The sequence below is a fragment of the Doryrhamphus excisus genome, chromosome 3 (genome assembly GCF_030265055.1).
Source record: "Doryrhamphus excisus isolate RoL2022-K1 chromosome 3, RoL_Dexc_1.0, whole genome shotgun sequence".
NCBI lineage: Eukaryota > Metazoa > Chordata > Actinopteri > Syngnathiformes > Syngnathidae > Doryrhamphus > Doryrhamphus excisus.
The window spans coordinates 1,594,976-1,615,829 of record NC_080468.1 but is presented as its reverse complement, the minus strand read 5'-3'; the positions used below and the strand labels follow the sequence as shown (position 1 = coordinate 1,615,829).

At 41.2% G+C, this 20,854-nt stretch overlaps 1 protein-coding gene across 1 annotated transcript; it reads left to right on the top strand.

Annotated features, from left to right (window-relative positions):
• The first annotated feature begins 141 nt into the window (after nucleotides 1-141).
• On the top strand, nucleotides 142-17,416 carry LOC131124960 (lysine-specific demethylase 4A-like). The gene is made up of 22 exons (XM_058065978.1): nucleotides 142-306; nucleotides 1,045-1,204; nucleotides 1,384-1,559; nucleotides 3,357-3,471; nucleotides 3,574-3,767; nucleotides 3,961-4,010; nucleotides 4,095-4,198; nucleotides 4,280-4,417; nucleotides 4,577-4,800; nucleotides 5,641-5,810; nucleotides 5,919-6,511; nucleotides 7,044-7,158; nucleotides 7,315-7,490; nucleotides 9,154-9,364; nucleotides 9,582-9,658; nucleotides 10,353-10,408; nucleotides 11,644-11,752; nucleotides 12,374-12,565; nucleotides 13,841-14,011; nucleotides 14,099-14,218; nucleotides 15,950-16,042; nucleotides 16,115-17,416. The coding sequence occupies exons 2-22, from the start codon at nucleotides 1,064-1,066 to the stop codon at nucleotides 16,253-16,255; spliced, it is 3,366 nt and encodes a 1,121-aa protein (XP_057921961.1). The 5' UTR covers nucleotides 142-306; nucleotides 1,045-1,063; the 3' UTR covers nucleotides 16,256-17,416.
• The last annotated feature ends 3,438 nt before the right edge of the window (nucleotides 17,417-20,854 follow it).

Here is a 20,854-nt window from a genome sequence, read left to right as displayed (position 1 = left end):
GTGTGTGGATGGAGAAATAGACCCATTATTATGATTATGTAAAAATACACCAAAGCTCAATAGCGCCACCATCTGACAAAGGAGTAGACTCGCCCTCTGATTGGCTGAACGTGTCCCATGCGCGTGTGGTAAACAAAATCCGACGTGCGTGTGCGCGCGTGCGTAACTGAGGTAATGGAGGCTAGTGTTCCACTCATGGGGCTCCCAGTTGGCAGTCAATCCGCTGTCCTCTATCTATTCGCGATTTATTGATTTCAGACAACAAAAGCGGCAGGAGACTAATTTTTGTTCAGCGGAGAGTAAGTGGTGAGTAACTGCGCGTCGCGTCTGCTCTTTATTTTACCAGAATTACATCTTGTGAAGTCGAAATGCTAATCTGCTGGCTGTGGTAGCCCGGAACTGCTACAGCTAACGACAGTTGTGGTGCTGTATACTTCCTGGACGACAACTCGCCGACTAATTTCGTATCGTGCTTTGCAAGTCGTTGAAAATCGTTATGTTCGTTGGGTACCTGTAATTTGAGAATTCATCGAGATTTGTCGTAGACAAATGTTAAAATATGCCTTGCCGACGACGTGCTACTCTTGCAATGTAATTGGTCGGACTTCCATTGACGCCGGGACATAGTCGTATCCCCAGCAGGGAACCAGTGATTGTATTGCGAATGAGTTCTTTCAAGAATGGCGTATTCTCGTGTGTACGCCGTTAGATGGTAGCAAATAACAGCCAGAAAAACCGCTATCCATTTAAAAGGATGTTTGTGTTTTTGTACAAATAAGATAAAGCTACAGACGATAAGCTAACGATAGCCGGTCGGTTTTCCACAATCCGACCAGATTAAAGAGACTGTGGTCCAACCAATCAGAAATGGCCAAAGTGTTAAACGTTATAATCCAACCTAAAACGACTGTATTTTTAAAATAACGTTTTCAGTGAGCAATGCCAATGATCCTATCTGGTGTTTAGTTATTCCATTGGCCATGTTTACGGCTGCTACATATCATATTTTGCACATTTTAGCATCCTCCCTTTCACGATGTGCAGGAGCTGTCATCATTTTGGGATGGCTTCAGACACACTTCCCCATAACCATGGATCCAAGGGCATCATGACATTTTACCCCTCTGCTGAGGAATTCGCAAACTTCAGCCGCTATGTAGCATATATGGAGTCCCAAGGAGCACACAAGGCAGGCCTGGCCAAAGTATGTACTTGTATTTCACACACACTTTCCAACTTTGTGCAACAGTTGCAGGATTTGTATACAGTGTATGGTTAATTACTTGAATTGCTGACATAATTGCAAACACACAATGTGCAGCTAATAAATAGATCATGTTTTATAATAATAATAATAATAATAATTCTCCTCTCCCCTTCCAGGTGGTTCCACCAAAGGAATGGAAACCCAGGCAATCATATGATGACATAGACAATTTGGTTATTCCTGCACCCATTCAGCAGGTAGTGACAGGCCAATCGGGCCTTTTCACTCAATACAACATCCAGAAGAAATCAATGTTTGTCAAAGAGTTCCGCAAGATTGCAAACAGCGACAAGTAAGTTGAAAAATGTGATCAACTTTTTACATTCTTCCATGCAGTTGTTTTAGAATTTGCTTTTGGTGCAGATTTACTTCAGAGTAGTAGGCCCTAAAATTTCTTCTCAAATAAAGATACTTTAATACGTAAGTCATTATACATGTAATGTATATCAAGCAAACGCATATACGGATGAAGGCACCGACATATGCATATTTACCAGGACTAGTCATGTTGAAATGGAGGTAACGGGTGGATATTTACTAGAAGTAACATCTCTCCCACTTCATTATGCAAATGTGTCAAGCTTTTGCAGCCGTGGTTGAACAAAAAACACACATACATCACCCCTGTGGTGAAACAGTAGCAGTGGAAAGTGGAAAGGCTTATACGACTACTGGAAATCTCTACATATGCTATAAATGGTACCATAGATCCCTGTGAATATCTCGGAAATGAATAAAGTATTTCTCTAAAAACACAACAGGGCTCTACATTAAAAAACAAAATGACTTGCCCATAGGGAATCCTTAAGGTGAGAACTACTTGCCCGAACTTGCCCCATGTAAAATGAAAAGACTGCCATAATGATATCATGTCATTTTTTATGGCATCACATGAGAATCTCAAATAAAGATGAAATGAGAGTACTACCATACTACCTTACACATGGTAGTCGTAGTAAGCAGTGATATTTACAAGTTGAATAGACACATTTGTGTACTAGTAAAGTGTTTTTAATCCAGAAAAAAAAGCTCAATGATCAAACAATAATTTGTGACACAAAGGTGAGGGAAATACACAGAGAAATGGAAGCGCTAGATTTTGTAGCTTGTGCAAAGTCAGCACTTGACCACTTCAAATTGTCACAGCAATGTGATTCACTCACCTGTGCCATCATTTGATTTGCTAACCGCTAATAAAATACTTGTTTAGGAGGCACTGCTTCATCACTTTTTGCTGTTTCCTTCAGAATTAGACGATGTTGGCAGCGACGCCATGATGGATGTTTTCGTAGTCAAACGATCGCTGATTGGTTGATCGCGAACAACGGGTGTGGGTAAAACGCGGACTGCGGACCGCGGTCTAAATAAACTATTCTGATTGGTCCATTTCAAGATTTGAAATTTCAAATTACCACCGGAATTACGCAGTCCGTGTTTTACCAACACCCAACAAGAACCGCTTAAAAAAACTCTTGGCAGTATGGCATGCTAAAGTACACTTGCCCCACAGGAATATCACTGATTGGATTTACTTGCCCCAATTTTGTTTTAACTTGCCCCGGGCTATCGGTACATCGTTATTGTCCAGCCCTGCACAAACAATGGACGCACCTGTAAGAAGTGCTGATAAATGCCAATTTTATACTCTAAACCAGGGGTCCCCAAACTTTTTCCAGTGAAGGCCACATGACTTTTCCCTCCTCTGAAGGGGGGCCAGGGTCAGGGTCGTTTGTTTGTTTATGTTCTATGACTGGGGCAAAGTGTGTTTGTAGTAACGTTGCTCACAATAGGTTACCATTTCCAGTTCTATGACAGAAAAATGTACATGCTTTATTGTTCAGGGGGCCGGGACAAATGTGGAAGTGGGCCGTGTCCGGCCCCCGGGCCTTAGTTTGGGGACCACTGCTCTAAACCCTATAATATGCTGTTCACAGTTAAAATTCATTTGTACACATTAAGGAAGAATGTATTGTATGGAACTGATGGCGTACAGTAACAATAACCTAATTGGACGGTCTCCGGTTGGATATGGTGTGGTTTTTTCCGACCATTTGTAGATATTAATGAATTTTTTCTACCTTTTTTGCAGATTCTGTAGCCCTCACTATGATGATTTTGATGAACTGGAAAGGAAGTACTGGAAGAATGTGACATTTAATCCTCCTATATATGGGGCGGATGTCAGTGGGAGTTTATACAATCCTGTGAGTTTATATTTTAGTATATTTTCACCCCGGACCACCTATGTAATATTTGAACAACACAAATTTCAATATCTCCTGTTTACCTTTACATTCTTGTTGCAGGAGGTCAAAGAGTGGAACATTTGTCATCTAAACACTATTTTGGACACGGTGGAATCTGATAGCGGCATCACGATTGAGGGCGTTAATACACCCTACTTGTATTTTGGCATGTGGAAGACCACCTTTGCATGGCACACAGAGGACATGGACCTCTATAGTATCAACTACTTACACTTTGGAGAGCCCAAATCCTGGTAAAAAGAAAGTTAAAAGTTAAAAATTAAATTATACTGCAGGAATGCTGTAACAGTATTATAAAGCCCTCCGCTGTTCAAAGTTTGTTGAATAACTTTTATGGCTAAAAGACGCTTTTCCTGTGCAGCAGCAGATTTGCAAGACTGATGTCTGTGATCTCACTATGAATAACACCACCTTTAATGTCTGCAGGTACTGTGTCCCTCCAGAGCATGGGAGAAGATTTGAGCGTCTGGCTCAAGGTATGAGCGCAGCGAAATAATTATCTATAGATATTTATAGTAGATTGAATCTGTTATAAGTGATCAAGCATCTATCTGTTGCAGGTTTCTTCCCTGGTAGCGCTCAAACTTGTGAAGCCTTTTTGAGGCACAAGATGACCCTGATATCCCCATCTATACTGAAGAAATATGGCATTCCATTTGAAAAGGTATTCACTGTTTTTTTTGCTAATTTTACCTGATTATTTCTTGGAGTAATAGCATTTATTTCTTGTTTGCTCTCCTGTTAGATTACTCAAGATGCTGGCGAGTTCATGATTACCTTTCCCTATGCCTACCATGCTGGCTTCAACCATGGTTTCAACTGTGCAGAATCCACCAACTTTGCTACTGAGCGATGGATAGAGTATGGCAAGCAAGCGGTTTTGGTGAGAATTCCAAAATCAGAGTAGTATTTCTTGATAAGAGTAAACCTAACTTTAACAAGAATGGCCATATTATTAGTTCTCCATTTTTGTTTAGCGGAAACCCTACAACCCTAAATTGCATCATAATCATTCCAATTATCATCTTCTTTCCCAAATTAGTGCTCATGCCGGAAGGACATGGTAAAGATTTCCATGGGCGTGTTCGTCAAGAAATTCCAGCCAGATCGCTATGAACAGTGGCTAGCTGGGCGAGATACGGCGGCCATTGACCACTCACGGCCCACCCCAGAGGCTAAGGAGTTCTTGGGTGACTCCTTTAATTTTACCAGTAATGGTAGCAGTTGCTCCATGGAGAGTGGCCAGGATGATGAAGTCCGGAAGAGGTATGTCACGCGCCGTGAATGTACTCTTGAACAGATCTTAATATTGTTATAGGCATGGTATGCTGTGTATTCCACACACAGACACTCCTCATCAACATTTGATGTAACAATGTAGCTGCTTTCAAAACAGGCAGTATTCAAATGTTATATTGTTTTACAAAGTCACAGCTTACGTGGTGTAATAAAAAGCAGTTTCCCCCGTCTGCTCCTCTTCTGTGGCCGAGTGAGTGAGGCAGGCTGCCCCAGTGTCTGAGGAGCAGGGGCCACGTACTCGGACAGGGGACACACAGAAACGAAGCGTCAGAACGCCCACGCAGCAAAAAAAGTTCATATATTGGTTACATATTCACCGATGTTGATTAATCAGTGATACGTCATAATCCGGCCTGCAATAAAACGTCTCTAAAATTGAACCACTATTTTTAACAATGTGCTTTCTTTGTTTCAAAGTGTAGACTTTGATCATTAGTTGAAGCGGTTTTGCAAAATATGGCATTTACCATTTAAGGATTACGGTTACAGGTTTATTATATGTAAATGATCTTCATTTAATTTTCAGTGGCTTGACAGAGATAATTGTAAATATATACACCATGATTAATACTAAGAAGTTGATGGTGTCCCTGGGGCATCTCAAGAACATGTTAGATCGTGTTTCTCTGTTAACCGTGGCTCACCAGGGCTGACATCACTCATGCAGCCCCAAGACTATGAAGATAACTCCAATGCTCTTGACTGTAGGAAAGACACCATTTTTGGGGTACTCGCTTGACTATAATGGCTGTGTGCTACAGTGTGTTAAGTATACCTCCTAAATGTCTTCATTTGAATCATCTTCAGCCCCCCTCAGAGAATTGAGACCAAGAGACACCGGGTGTGTCTGGAGCTACCCGAGGAGGTTCTTCCCGAAGATGAAGATGAAAACGGGGAAATGACACTGTATGCAAAGCGCCCCAGGCTAAATCTTTTACCACCACGTATTGTGCCACAAGATGGAAAGAGAAATAAAGGTATTATCATTACATGGGGTTATACAAAACTGTATAAGCAGTCTTTAAAACATCTTCTTTTCAACTTTGACTGATTTAAACACCAATTCCACTGATTTTTATGGACAGGCCCCCCGAAGTTGGTGGTCACACCGACCAAGCTTACATTGATGGATCCGTTTCACAGAAGCGCAAGTGATGCAAGCCGCCCGCCTCACTACGCCAAGACTCGTGCGCCTGCATTCTCTTCCCAGTCTCATAATGGTCGTCTGTCACCTGCCGCGGGACAGCCTGTCCGTAAAATGGGTGTAGCCAGCTTGCTCTTCCATCGGACAGTCACCCAAAAAGACATCCTGCAAGTGCACAGCTACCCTCGGGAAAAACAGCAGCTTCCCACTCAGCTGCAGGTGCACAGCTACGCCAAAGAGCATCAGCCCAGTCTTCTCCAGCTCGGAGGCACCACACTGTCGCCCTTGCAAGCTCCATCTTCATCGCAGGCATCAGGCAGTGGAAATATGGAACCCAGACCAGAATTTAGGATGTTTCTCACCAGTGAAACTGAACAGTCTGTGGAGAAAGACAACGATGAGGACAAACTCAGTGTTTCAGTGACCGTTGATGTTCAGGATGCAGTTGTGAAAGCCAAGGATGAGCCTGGCTGCATGACACCATCCACTCAGATCAACAAAATGGAGCCCCTCACAAACCAAAATAAAGAAAAGGTATGTATATTTATTTTATTCTTCCTGGCACATCATTTACCACAATGGCATGCATACGCTTTTTTTCCTTTGCTGCTTGCATGGCAAACAAACTAAAACAGCTTTAAGTCATTTACCAGTCTTGATCCTTAACATAATAGATTATGGTGGCTCTGTACTGGCTATATACTGTTCTGGCAGGTTTATCCCTCAAGAATAGCATAATAACTGTTTGACTTGCCTTACATGGGAAGACACATTAGATGATTGCCAAAATTGTTGAAACGTTCAAATGTAAACATCCTGTTCCAAACAACAATATAGCCACTGCCCTTTTATGGATAGTGGCATTGTCGTCTTGAAAGAGCCAATTACTTGCCTAGCCAAGTACTTGTAGGTGGACCTAAAACATAACATATAAACAATAATCCATTCAGTTATTTGCTATTTTACAGACTCTATAACATGTCTCTAACATGTCTCCAATGGAGTTATGCAGGGTTTTTTTTCTAAGAAATGTACAGTCTTGTACAGTATTTTGTTTTACCACCAGGTGTCAGAAGAACAGTCCTACTGCATGTCATTAATCACCAAGCAACAGCAGGAAGGCCAGCTCCGGAAACTTCCCCGCCATCACCCTCTATTCAGAGAGGTATACAGCGAGGATGGTATGCACAACTTCATGGTTTTGATGATTATTATTATTATTATTTAAACTCTAGGTTTTCTGCATGATCATAAATTAGTATTTTTATGTTTTATCCTTTTTTTTTTTCCAATGTTCCCTTTGCCACACCACGTCTCTGTTGTCTTTGGTCCTGTAGAGCTATATACAGAAGAGGATGTAGAACAAGAGGAGAAGGAGGAGTGGGCAAAGCCGCTGAAGCAACTGTGGCAGTGTCGGCCTTTAAACCACCAGGTGGAGTGGGAGTACAACAAGAGAATGGGCGAGCAGGCTCCTTATTGCTCCATATGCCTGCTCTTCCACACCTACCATCGGGTGAGAACCACCACACATTTATCTTTCATGGCTGTCTCTTGTCATAGGCCACTCAGTTAACCTTAACCATGTAACACTTTATATTAAGGAGCTTGTAATAAGCATTATTAAGTAGTAATGCAAGGTATTAACATGATCAAGGTTAGATAAAATACATTGTATCAATAATACATTCAACATGTATTATTGATTTATTACATATTATATCATAATCCTAATGAGATTCCCACAGCATTTTTAACTAAGTCCACAATATTTTTTTATTTATCCTAATACAGCACTGTTCCCACATTAGATCTAGTAGCTGCGGAGCAGCATGTCAATAAGTACATAATACCAGGATTTACTAGCCTTCAGAAGGCATTATTATCCACTACCTGAGCACTATTGTCAATAAATATCTCACAAATGAATTCTTTAAAGAGGACCTATTATGCTAATTTTTCGTCCCTTTGTATTGAGTTGTGGACTCCTTTAAGAGCAGCTACACATGATAACCAGCACACAAAGCGTTGTAGTTCTTCCAGAATCTGCACTTATTCAGCTGTATTTCTTTGGTCTGTTTTAATGTATTTCACCCACGGCAAGCGCTTTTGCTCCATGACTGACATAAAATGAACACAGTTAGGAACCTGATAAATTGTTACTAACTGCTTGCTCTTCTGACACACTTCTCCACACGACCAAGTAATGTTGGAAAGGCGTCAGCGTGGTCAGTTAGTTAGTAGCTGTGTAGGGGCAAATGTTCTCGAAACAGTCCAGTTTGAAATGCTGTTGACAGATTAAAATGCATTTCCTTTGCTGGTAGGGAATCAGGAACTCCAACCACTTGTGCCTGATGGTGGCGTCGTTAGGAATTGTAAACAATTGTCACTTTCCCATACGAGCCATTGCTAGCGAGTAAACAGCGGAGCAGAGCTTGGGGGAGGGCAAAGAGCTTATTTGGCTTACTATAGCCACGCCCATATAAGGAAGTCATATAAGGAAGGGGCAGTTTTACCACGCCTTTTGAAACAGAGCATTTTGAGCCATCCCAAACTTCTTTCAGTGTTCACTGTCCAAATGCGCACACCTCATTATCTTAAACTTTGGCATCGTGTAACACGAGAATACAACATTCTAACTACATTTATAGGTCAGAAAAGTGGGAAAAGCGTAATAGGTCTCCTTTAATAAATCCTTAAGAGGCTTATTAATGCAGATAAACATTGAAATATGTAATTATATTCATATAATTAGAGGTTTATTAACTTTAATTACTGCTTATTAAAGCTTATTACAAGCAGTGTTACTGTCCGAGTCTTTTTTGAATGCCACCACAGTCATGTTATGTTCTGTTTTGCTATATGTACTATAGTCAAACCGCAACAGACATGCATTTATTCAGACAAACATGAATCAATAAGGTATTTGCCATGAAAACAAGATGGACAATGTGCAAGATCGACAATCAAAATTGCTTACCAAACTTCACTCACAACAGCAAGCAGGCCTCTAAAGCTCCCAGTTGACATACTGTACAGGTATACAGATGCGTTCACATACACCTAGCATCCACCGCATTTAAATGAAAAGTTCAATTCTTTCATATTGCCAGAAATGACATTTTTATCATACTTGGGTGAAATGCAACATATAACTTTAATAAATGATTTTCTTTTAGTCTGAGGCCAGCCATGGGAGTTCCAGTGTGACACTGGTGAACCGCCAGGGGTGCCAGTGGTCCAAACCGCTCATTCCTGAAATGTGTTTTAACACCCATACCAACAAGGCCAGTGATAGCGGAGAGGGCCAACTCTCCAACCCTCATATCAAAGAGGACGGCACCAGCCGGCTGGTCAGCTGTTCTCGGTGCTGTGTCCGTGTGCATACCAGTAAGCTTTTTTTATTCACATACTTTTTGTCACTTGCTTAATTGCCCTCCATGACACTTGGGTAATAATGAAAATGCTATTGCATAAATGTAGTGCAGGTAAAGATACAAGTTTAATCGCCTAGTTGGGCCAAGAGCCTTGACGCAGAGGATTAAAAACTGTAGCAAAATCCATAAAAAATATGTATATTTGAGTGTTCCTGTCTCTTCCTGTTCAGGTTGCTATGGTGTTAGGGAAGAAGTGGAACAGGATGACTGGTTGTGTGCTCGCTGCAAAGCCGATGCTACTTCTGAGGTTTGTGTCCTGGGCTTTCAATTATTCATACATTTTTGTAGGTTGACAGGCTGCTCTAAAACGCAGCAAGGTTGTTGTGTCCCTACTTATAAAATACTGTGCCGGGTGGACTAGCCACTAAACCCAGCGTTGCCATTGAGAGGTGCTGCTCAACACATTTGAGATGGCTTTTTATTTCTGTGTTCTTTAAAAATCTTGCATGTGTTGTGAGTGCATGCTGTTCCTTTGGTAAAAAATACACAAAATTTGAACAACAACGCAGTGGGCAGTAAAGGCACAAACACTGCTGACCTCGCATGCACCCCGGTAAAATGTTGCCTGCCGTTATGTTTTAAACATTTAGTATTTAACTTTTTCTCACTTTCAAATAAACTTGGCTTTCTGCCTCTCTTTTTGACACACCGGGAGGGCTCCCTTCCTTTGTGTGTTATTCATTGTCAAAACATTGTTCCTCAATTTGTTTGTGTGCGTTATCTTATCTGTCTGCATTCCCATCAGTCTTTTGTAGAATAATCTGGGAATATTGCCCAGTGTTTGGACACTTTGCATTCATTGTGAGTCTCATGTATAGTTAAATGCACTCAATGGAAGGGATGTTTTGCTTTGTAATTGCAGTGTATCGATGTTGTGGTATCTCTGTGGTCGATTTATGGTTTTCAATTCCGGTTATTAAACATTTTGTTTCTTGATTCAGGATTGTTGTCTGTGTTCTCTCAGAGGTGGAGCTCTGCAGAGAGCCAACAATGACAAGTAAGTCATCTTGTTTTGTTGCAGCCACATTTCCTCTTCATGAACTTTTTTCCCCACTTGGACATAAAAAGACTATTCAGATATTCTGTCATAAAAAGACTATTCAGTTACTCAGATATATTAAATTAAGCAATGACTGCAAACCAGCAGAGATGCTGATTCAGCTTCAAGTCGTTTACTGACTTAAAAAATCCACCACACTACATCAGCTAGGCGAGCTTCAACGCCTTTTGGCTATTTCATCTGCTGGAAGAGATGAATACACCCTGTTTGAATATTATATGGGTAACATTACCATGGATTGACCAAGGAATGTAGTCAAATGCCCATGCCCTATGCTGGAATGATCAAGGACTGAAAGTTGGAGATGACTTTTTCAGACAATTTTTGCTATCTGAATTGACTGTTTTCAAGGCAAAGTGATAAAGTCAAGGCAAGAATGCAAAGCAATGTAGCCTCTTGTCATTGCCTGTGCTCATGCTAACTAAAATGAACGGGCCTAAGGCCTAAATGAAACCTTTTCATATCTTTGTCATGTTGCTACACATTGGGGGTTAAGGTACTTTATAAAGGTACAATGTCTTTATTTTGTTTTTTATGCTAACTTTGATTTCATGGTATACATGTACCTCTACACTAGGGCTTCTCAATGGTCTCAACTTAGGACCTATGTTTTCCAATGGTCACCAAGGGGCAAACCCATTTTTTACTTGTTACCCGGCAACAAGCTGTAAAAACTGTTCAGTGGGACCAATCACAGCAGCGTGGGCGTGTCCGATGGCGTGCCGTGGGTCGACTAAATTGCAGTTTTTGAAATCCAAGAAAACATCCAAGGAAATACAGCTGGAATACTGTAGGTGCAGATGGTGGAAGCTCTAGAAAGATTTCTGTCCGGGTTATCATGTGTAGCTGCTCTTTAGGAGTCCACAACTCAATACAAAGGGTCGAAAATGAGCATAGCAGGTCCCGTTTAACTTTGACACAATGCAATTATTTTTGAAGCACCATTCAAGCCTCAAGTTTTGGCCTTTTTTGCTAGCACTGTGTTTTCTTTGGAGGCAGATTAGCAGTGTACATTTTCCACTACAGTCATGGATTTTTAAAATGGATGTAACTTGTTTTCCTATGAAGTGGGAGGATGGGTTGTTTTTTTTTGGGTTTTTTTTTGCACAATATTGTTTCCTGGACTTGGTACTATTTGTCTAGAGTCAACTTGGTGTTTGTCTGTCTGACAGGTGGGTTCATGTGCTGTGTGCCATCACTGTACTAGAAGCTCACTTTGTCAACATCACTGAGCGGAGTCCTATTGATCTCTCTGCAATCCCACTGCCACGATTCAAACTGGTAAGAGGGCTAACACTTCCTATCCGTGATGCACACACATCACAAATAATGTCCCTTCCTTTTGCACGTTTCCAAGAATGAAACCCACGTGAACCCTGACAGTGTGGTAATGGCATCTTTTTGACACATTAAAGTGAAAATGCCTTCCTCACGCACTTGTACTTCTTATTTTAGTCTTTTTATTTGTGTTATACTGGCGCCATTTTGTAGATGAATCATTCATTCATTCATTTTCTACCGCTTTTTCCTCACGAGGGTCGCGGGGGATGCTGGAGCCTATCCCAGCTGTCTGTGGGTGAGATGTAGATGAATCATGAAGCAAATAATTCGAGAGAATGATTCAGGGCTTTGGCCTCAATGGTTGGCCTTCTTTCCTTTGTCAGTGCTTTTCATCTCAGTGGGGCCTGAGTCAGTCAATGTGCTTCTAAATAAGTGCACATGATGTCAGAGATTTTACTGAAAAGGATGTGTGCCTGCGTCTAATACCGTTTTATTTATCTTTCTCCTACTTGTTTCCTTCCTCCTCCTCCTTTCCTTCCCCCCCTGCACTACTGTGATTTTACACCACTGCTTCAAACCTTTTGACACCCCCACGTGGTTTGGATCTTTTGTCTTTGGCAGAAGTGTGTTTTCTGCAGGAAGCGGATGAAGAGGGAGGTGAGGGGCTGCTGTGTTCAGTGCTCCCACGGACGCTGCTCCACTGCATTCCATCCCACCTGCGCTCAGGCCGCCGGCGTCCTTATGCACCCGGATGACTGGCCTTTCATTGTCTACATCACCTGTCAGAGGCACAAAGCACCCCCTATAGTTGAGGTAACGCTCCAGAATGACAATAAACAAATACATTGAGTTTCAGTTGCAGAGATACGTGCTTTTCATTGGAGGTGTAGCGCTGCAGCTGTTAATCCAATGAATTGACAGCTATTTTGATATTCGATTCATTGTTTTTACAATATAAATATAATATAAAAACATGCAATCATGCTAGCGGACCAATTTCAGAGGCAGACGTAATGACTTCAGTTATTACGGTTACCTGGCGGCAAATGCGGTGACATCCAATGAAATTCTTTACTGATGGAAAAGTTGCAGATCTGCAGAGACCTTGAGAGACCTTTTATTTTTTAAAGAGACACTTATTCAATTATTATTATGATGTTTTTTTTAAACACAATGTAAGTGCCAGATGAATTGTGTTTCATTATTACATTTGATATTCATATGAGCTAGTCTGATGCAATTCAAGGCAAAATGAGGTAGCAGAAAGTTAGGTTATTTGTTGGTTATTTCCAGACATATTTCATTAGTTTTTCCTGCTTCATACACTGGATAACAAAGAGAGTCTTTGTCCTAAGGCACATAAGTTTGTCTAAAGTGGAAAATCTATAATTAGCTTGTTTCTTAGTTTTGTGCACTGGAGTATTAAGCTCCAAGAATTCAAATGCTGGCTTCACAGCCTGCATAGCACCATAGGGGTCCTTTCTAGTGCCAGTTTCAGTTCTTAATTGGGGACCGACATCTGTCACTACACTGAAACATGCAAAAACAAAGTCTACATGTGGTGAATGCAAATTAGGTTTCTGTCAAGGTGTTCGCCATGTGAAAGTAAACTGTGTGCTGACAAGTTTCAACCTCATTCATTCATTTTCTACCGCTTATGCTGAAGCCTATCCCAGCTGTCTTGGGGCGAGAGGCGGGGTACACCCTGGACTGGTCGCCAGCCAATCACAGGGCATATAGTATAGACAAACAACCATTCACACTCACATTTTGGAGTGGCCAATTAACCTAGCATGTTTTTGGAATGTGGGAGGAAGCCGGAGTACCCGGAGAAAACCCACGCATGCACGGGGAGAACATGCAAACGCCACACAGTGATGGCCGAGGGTGGAATTGAACTCCTGTCTCCTAGCTGTGAGGCCTGTGTGCTTGTCCGCAGTGCAGCGAAGTTTCAACTTATTTTCCACAATAATCCATTTTATTGCCATGAAGCATAGAGAATGGAGACATGAATAAGCTATCGATTTATGTTGTACAGTCTAACCGAGATGAAACCATAGTCTTTAACAGTGTTCTTGTGGTCCACAGCGTAATAAGGACTCCATGGGAGAGCTGACAGTGGGCCAGAGGGTGATCTGCAAATACAGAAATGGTCGTTACTACCACAGCGAGGTAGTAGAGTTGACCACTGCCACCTTCTATGAGGTCGTGTTCGACGATGGCTCTTACAGCGACAACCTCCTTCCAGAGGACATAGAGGTCAGTTACTTATCAGACATCATTCTTCTGTATTCGGTGTCCCACACTTGAAGTCCGGGCTGACTCCAATTCGCTGTGTTTCTCCAGAACCGGGACTGTATTCGTCTGGGGCCACCTGCAGAGGGGGCTGCCGTGTCAGTGCGGTGGACGGATGGGTTGGTGTATGGGGCCAAGTTCGTGGCGTCCCACTCCATCCCAATGTACTTGGTAGGTCCTTTTGTCTCACCATCCCTCCCCATCTCAATTATACTGTTCAGTTCAGCTCGACACGGTACGTTTGGAAAAGTAAACCCTCAAATGGCTTGGGTTTCTAGCCCAAGGTGTGTCCGATAGCTGCATCCCCTGTGTAAATAGTTTGACATCATACCAGCATGACCCTGTGTCAACATGACACGACTGAGTGTTTGCCCATTTAAACCAGCAGCAAACAGTATCCCAACATGGTGCCCTGTTCAGCAAAACTGGCACATCGGAGCTGTAACAGTAGACCTGTATGGCTTTGATTCCCCATTCCCAGTCGGAGCTGTTCACACACACACACAACATCGACTTTTTTGGGTGGTGTGAAGATGACTTTTAAAATCAGTTGACAAAACCAGTTGGACTTCAGCTCAATGATCATCTAAATAATTAACAAGAAGTGTGTTTTGCTTATTCGTTGGCTTTTCTGACAACCCCAGGCTTCTTCAAAGGCTGCTTAAAAAAATAAAGAAAGCAAATTTAGTTTTGATGATAGTGTTGTCCCTAATTGGTTCCCTATCCGACCACAATAAATGAATTGCCGTGAAGGAGGCTTCCTTATAGGTCCATATATATTTGGACACTGACAAGTTTTTTTTTACCCTTTTACTGAAACATACTCATATGATATATATGATATATGTGATATAATGGACAAAAAGTACAGACTCTCAGCTTTCATTTCATCAGCATTCAAATTGCATGAAGGGTTTAGGAGTTTCAGCTCTTTAACATCGGCCACCCTCTTTTTAAAGGGACCAAAAGTAATTGGACAATTGACCAAAAGGCTATTTCATGGGCAGGTTTGGGCAATTCATTCTTTATAGCAATATAAATGAAGCAGATGTAAGGCCTGGAATTGATCTGAGGTGTGGTATTTGCATTCAGAAGATTTGCTGTCCAGACAATATGCGGTCAAAGGAGCTTTCCATGCTGATGAACCAAGCCATCCTTAGACTGTGAGAAGAGAAAAAACCCATCCGAGAAATGGCTACAATATTAGGAGTGACAAAATGTACAGTTTGGTACATCCTGAGAAAGAAAGCAGGCACTGGTCACCTCGATGAGACAATTTAGACATAAAAGCGATAACCGATGCACACTTTAGCAGTCCTGGAAGAGTAAATAAGCCAAAACTCCTGCTCATGTCTGTCACAGTAAATGTGTTCCCTACAGGACCCTCGTAGCCTCAGACTTGAGTTGTAGTCTTTTATACTAGTCAGGTTGTCCAACAAGAGTCTGTGTTGTGATGAGTATCGTGTTTTTATCGTGCCTGTTTTTCAGATCATTTAAACTTGCAATAAATGCCTGTTCCGGTAATCATATCTGGTGCTTGTTTCACCGAAGCATTACTGACACCTTGTGGCCCCTGTAGAATACTACATTAACAATTAGGATGGTCCTTCTGCCTTGTACTTCTGTATTGTATTTTAGTTCATTGAGAATTTTTTTTAAAAATTTTTATAGGCTTTATTTAGGAAATGCAGTGTAGCAAGGGGGTAACTCCTCTTTATACAGTAGTGGAAGAAAGGCAACAGTTTGAACTATATTTGACATTTATTTGAACAATAAAGTCATTCACTTGACAAATGGTTTTGAAATTAGAAGAAGAACATAGAACTGGTTGTGTTCATCTTTGGAGGTTGTGCTGCACGCATGTGTACATGTATGTTTATTCTGTTTGTCTGCCTGCCTCAGGTGGAATTTGAAGATGGGTCTCAAATTTCCGTCAAGCGAGAAGACATGTACACGTTAGATGAAGATCTTCCCAAACGGGTCAAGTCCCGAATGGTACGTCCCACACTTGAAGGTGGATCGTCTGATATCACATACCGATTGAACATGTGCTTTTCCTTCCCCCAGTCGGTGGCGTCGGACATGCGCTTCGAGCTCTTCGCTCAGAGTGACGTCAAACAGAACTCCAAACGCCAACGGGTCATCAACTCCCGATACAGAGAGGACTACAACATGGAGCCCGTCATTTATCGGGCCATCATGGAGTGATGTTCGTCTCTCTTCACAGTGCATTTCCTGGTCTGGCTACTGCTGATTACGAGGCGAGCACCCACCCTCACCCCCACCCTACACACACTCCCCTCCTTTAGCGTCCATGGCCTCTCTGGCTTCTATGTAACAACTTCGGCTGGGACTTCCAATGACTTTGGTGTGCATTGAGTACAACTCTTTCCTATCATGCTCTCTAGATTGTGCTTTCCTTATGATGAATAATTTATTTCCATTTTTTCGAGGAAGAAGCCATCAGCCGGTAATTAAGTAGGTGAAAATTTGCACTACTTACTGAGGCAACAAGAAGGTTTTTCTCCTCCTCATGTCAGCTATGTGCAGCTTAACAGACATGTTCTCATTTAGTGGTTTTCCTTTCATTTGGGTGACTTTTTAACAAGAGCGACATGGACGTTAACTAGGGTGTTGGAACTGTGCTTAATCAGCCGTGGACGTCAATAACCTTTTCACTCAAGGTGGCTGTCCCATCAAGTTGCTTGTCCAAAGAAATGAAACGTTACACTTGGAGAATGTCAAGAAGGCTGACATTTTCCTCCCCATCATCAGTCGTCACGTGTTCATCTACATCTCAACTGTCCAAATGGAAGAATTGTATTCCCGATGGAGAGACTCAAGCCTTGCATCCCCACGTTTACCCCGAAAGCATCACATTTATTTTGACTACGATAAGAAACCTCTTATTTTATGCAGGTGGATTGACTTTGAGGGGGAAATAACTACTTTGAACTTTTCACAAATCTGTAGAAAACCTCAGATGTATTTATATTTATGAAATTAGAAGGTTTTCAGACATGGTTGTAGTTTTCAAGCTTTCCTCTGCTTTGAATTGGGTGATGTGAATCTGATGGAGCCAAAAGCACTTACTCTCAACATGGCCACCAAAGAGCTGAGTTTCTCTCGTGATTATTTGTACTTTTTGTCTGGTGACCGCTAGCGACGTAGATCCTAGTCGACAGTTGTACTTCAGATATAGTGAGGATGGCGAGCTAGTGATGTCATGGCTATTGTTGCTTACAGTTTGATGCAAGGCACCCTTTGTAAACCTCAACTCAGTAAAGTTTGGGATAAGAAAAACAACAACCTTGTATGTCTGTGTGATTGATAACTTCTATATTACAATATATTACAATATATACTCTTACGCTGCAGGGACTCCAGACAACCGCTAGCTAGCAAGCTAGTGAGTTAGCAAAAACTAACATAAGAAGCCAAAACCCTACCACTTCCACACAAAATTGGAGGAAATGGGACACTCCATACTAATACTTGATACTAATACTATTACCTACGAATACAATTTTGTCCTCTTAATATTTGTACTTTATTCTCATGAAATTACAGCAGTTTTTTAAACATTTCCGCAGATTTGTTTAATTTTCCAACTTTTTCAGCTTTGTTCTTATAAATGATTATGTCTCGGAACATTTCAGTTTTTCCGACTGGTGTAGGTGCACCTAAAAATGTATTTCATCATCAGCAAATATTTGTACCATTCCTTCCTTTGTTGTAAACTGTTTTGTTGGAACACCGGAGCGCCTTTTTAAAAATCAGACATCATGAACCCTGCCGTAACCCGAGCTGTGTAACTCGACCGCCATGTGACTGGTCTGAGGCAGCCGCAGACACAAAGCCAGCGTAGACCGAGAGACGCACCCGGGGGAGACACACCTGTGTTGTCCTGGACGGGGCTGCCGGCTTGTGTAAGCACAATAGGGGCGTATTGTCGCTACAACCGAGAGGACCGTTTCATGCGAGCATCTTCCCTCGGCAAGGCCAGTTAGACAGGTTAGACCACACAAAGCTCAGCACTAATAAAAATCACTTTTATTCCTCATGGTACACTGCATACAGTACTGGACCCAGACCTACAAAGTCCTGTCTGCTGGACTGAAAGCACCGCTTATTGTTATATTGAAATATAAGACACATATAAAGAAACAGTTCTAGAAGTTCACATAAACACAAAAACAGGAAGTCTTGGGGTCTAGCGTGTACAGTAAGCACAAATGTGAAAGTGCTGGAGTGTTGTAACTTTCCACTGAAAAATGTACTAATGCAAGGGCCACTTTCATAAATACTCTGTGTATATAGGTTTGATATATTCAAGAAAAAACTGCATCTCAGCTCTGTGATATATGTATATTATTAGTAGCTCTTAATAACTAGTAATTACTCTTTTTTTTCTTCACAAATATTTCAACTTTCAACTTTTTTCTTGTAATATTATGACTTCATTCCCATAATATTGACTTAATACCATGATATAACTTTTTGCCCAACCTAATGTCATTTATTTCTCATCATATTATGACTTACATTTTTTTTATATTTCAACTGCTACTAAAATATTTTCCCTCATATTTACCAACCTAACGTTATTTATTTCTCATCATATTATGACTTACATTTTTTATTTAATATTTCAACTGTTACTAAAATATTTTCCCTCATATTTACCAACCTAATGTTATTTATTTCTCATCATATTATGACTTACATTTTTTCATTTAATATTTCAACTGTTACTAAAATATTTTCCCTCATATTTATTTCATGAAATTGTGATTATTTTTTTTTCCTCATGAGAATATAAAGTTTTCTCTTCATATTTTCACTTAAATTCTCATAAAAAGTTTATTTTCCAACTACTTCAACTTTATTCTTACAAATTTTCTTCTCGTAATTATGACTGTATTGCCTTTTAATATTTTTACTTTATTCCAGCAGCAGAAATCGGAAGGTTGGCGGTTGGATCCCCCCAATGGTTGTTGCTATGTCCCTGGGGAAGACACTTGACCAATCAATGTCTAAGACGTAGCCAGTAAATTTAGAGGGAAAAACAGATTTGTACATATATATACAATATATATATACAAATATATATACAATATATATATATACAAATACATATACAAATACATATATATATAAGCCACATAGGACTCTCGTCACTTGAGCTCACCGGGCAACCATTGGCCAATGAATAGCTTTGGTGGGAAGAAATGCATGATGGGATTTTATTGTATACTATTTCCCCCAGAGTAGCCCAGATTGCTCAGCGGGTCTGGAGTTTGGCCCACAGCCCAGAGTGGCACGTGCACGCCTGGCATGTTTACCCGAGGACTGAAGTGTTGTGCTGGAAGACACAGCCATCCCAAGGACAGCTGACATTGTAAGTGCAGTTACTGTTTCTATCGATGCTACTGTTGAAGTTTCTCTGTTTCAAATCATCAAAATACTGCAAGTATTACATGTTATCATTGGTGTACTTGGCTCTTCTCTTGTTAGAATGCACAGAAAAGGGAAGGAAATGTGTTGATGTTCCACTTAAAGAAAGTGGCTGAATTCCAAAAAGGTTCACTTTTCCATTACGCAACAGACAATAGCAATGTAAGCCTTAAGGCCCCCCCCCCAAGCCTTGGCCTGACTTCACCACATGATGGGTCTGACCTTTAATCGTATGATCCATCCTGAGTCTGCCAGCATGTAATCTGTCTCTGGTCCACTGGCAAAAACACTGTATAGCAAACTGTGGTAATACTTGGCCTTGGGTGGCTCTTATGGGGGGAGGAGGATGAAAGGTCAGCAGGCACGACCCAAATCTTTGACCTTAAGATTGCCGCCGCCGCTGCTGAGCTTTGCAGGTCATGGAAAAGATTAGGATTATGAAGTATTTTGCAAATGTCATGGTATTCCGCTTATGACATTACAGAGCAGATAGAGACCTTTATTGTGATAGAACATATTCTATCACCTTTATTCATTCATTTTCTACTGCTTAGGATAGGACCAGAGGCGGGGTACACCCTGGACTGGTGGCCAGCCAATCACAGGGCACATATAGACAAACAACCATTCACACTCACATTCATACCTATGGACAATTTGGAGTGGCCAATTAACCTAGCATGTTTTTGGAATGTGGGAGGTACCCGGAGAAAACCCACACATCCAAACATGCAAACTCCACACAGAGATTGCAGAGAGTGGAATCGAACTCGGGTCTCCTAGCTGCGTGCAGTAACCATTTGTTCACCGTGCGGCCCTCAGTCACATTTATTTCTTGACAAATAAAGAGATGCAATTTTAATATTTTCAAAATCTGAGATTTAGCCACTTTCATCTGAGAAGCAGGTAGGGTCCAGAAACTGGTCAAAAACTGGTAACTACAAAACCAATAATGCTAGGTTTGGATTGACATGATCAGAAAAGCATTCATTTCATGTTGTGGTTTTCAATCGTTTTTTGTGACGCCCCCACGAGCGACCAAGATACGCTTCCACGATCTGAAATACTATAGCATTGAGAAAGTGGTATTGATCTACGAACTGAAACCAGTGAAATGCAACAAAATGGAGAGCATATAAGCATATTCAAGAGTCAAACTGCATGCCCAATACGACAAATTCAAATTCATTCATGTTTTCCATGCTTGTCTGCACTAATATATCTTGTTCACCCAAGGTCGTATAATTAAACATCCAAAAACATGTTTACCTTTTTGTTTAATTGTATTCCGTATCTGAACAATGCTTTTGGGCTCATCTCTTATATTCTTATACTATATATATACTATAC

Excerpts from the sequence above, each read along its gene's own strand:
- LOC131124960 (XM_058065978.1), top strand. The coding sequence starts at position 1,064 with ATGGCTTCAGACACACTTCCCCATAACCATGGATCCAAGGGCATCATG. Across the intron at positions 7,159-7,314 it reads AGAGGTATACAGCGAGGATG|AGCTATATACAGAAGAGGAT; the intron begins GTATGCACAACT and ends TTGGTCCTGTAG. Across the intron at positions 14,219-15,949 it reads ACTCCATCCCAATGTACTTG|GTGGAATTTGAAGATGGGTC; the intron begins GTAGGTCCTTTT and ends TGCCTGCCTCAG.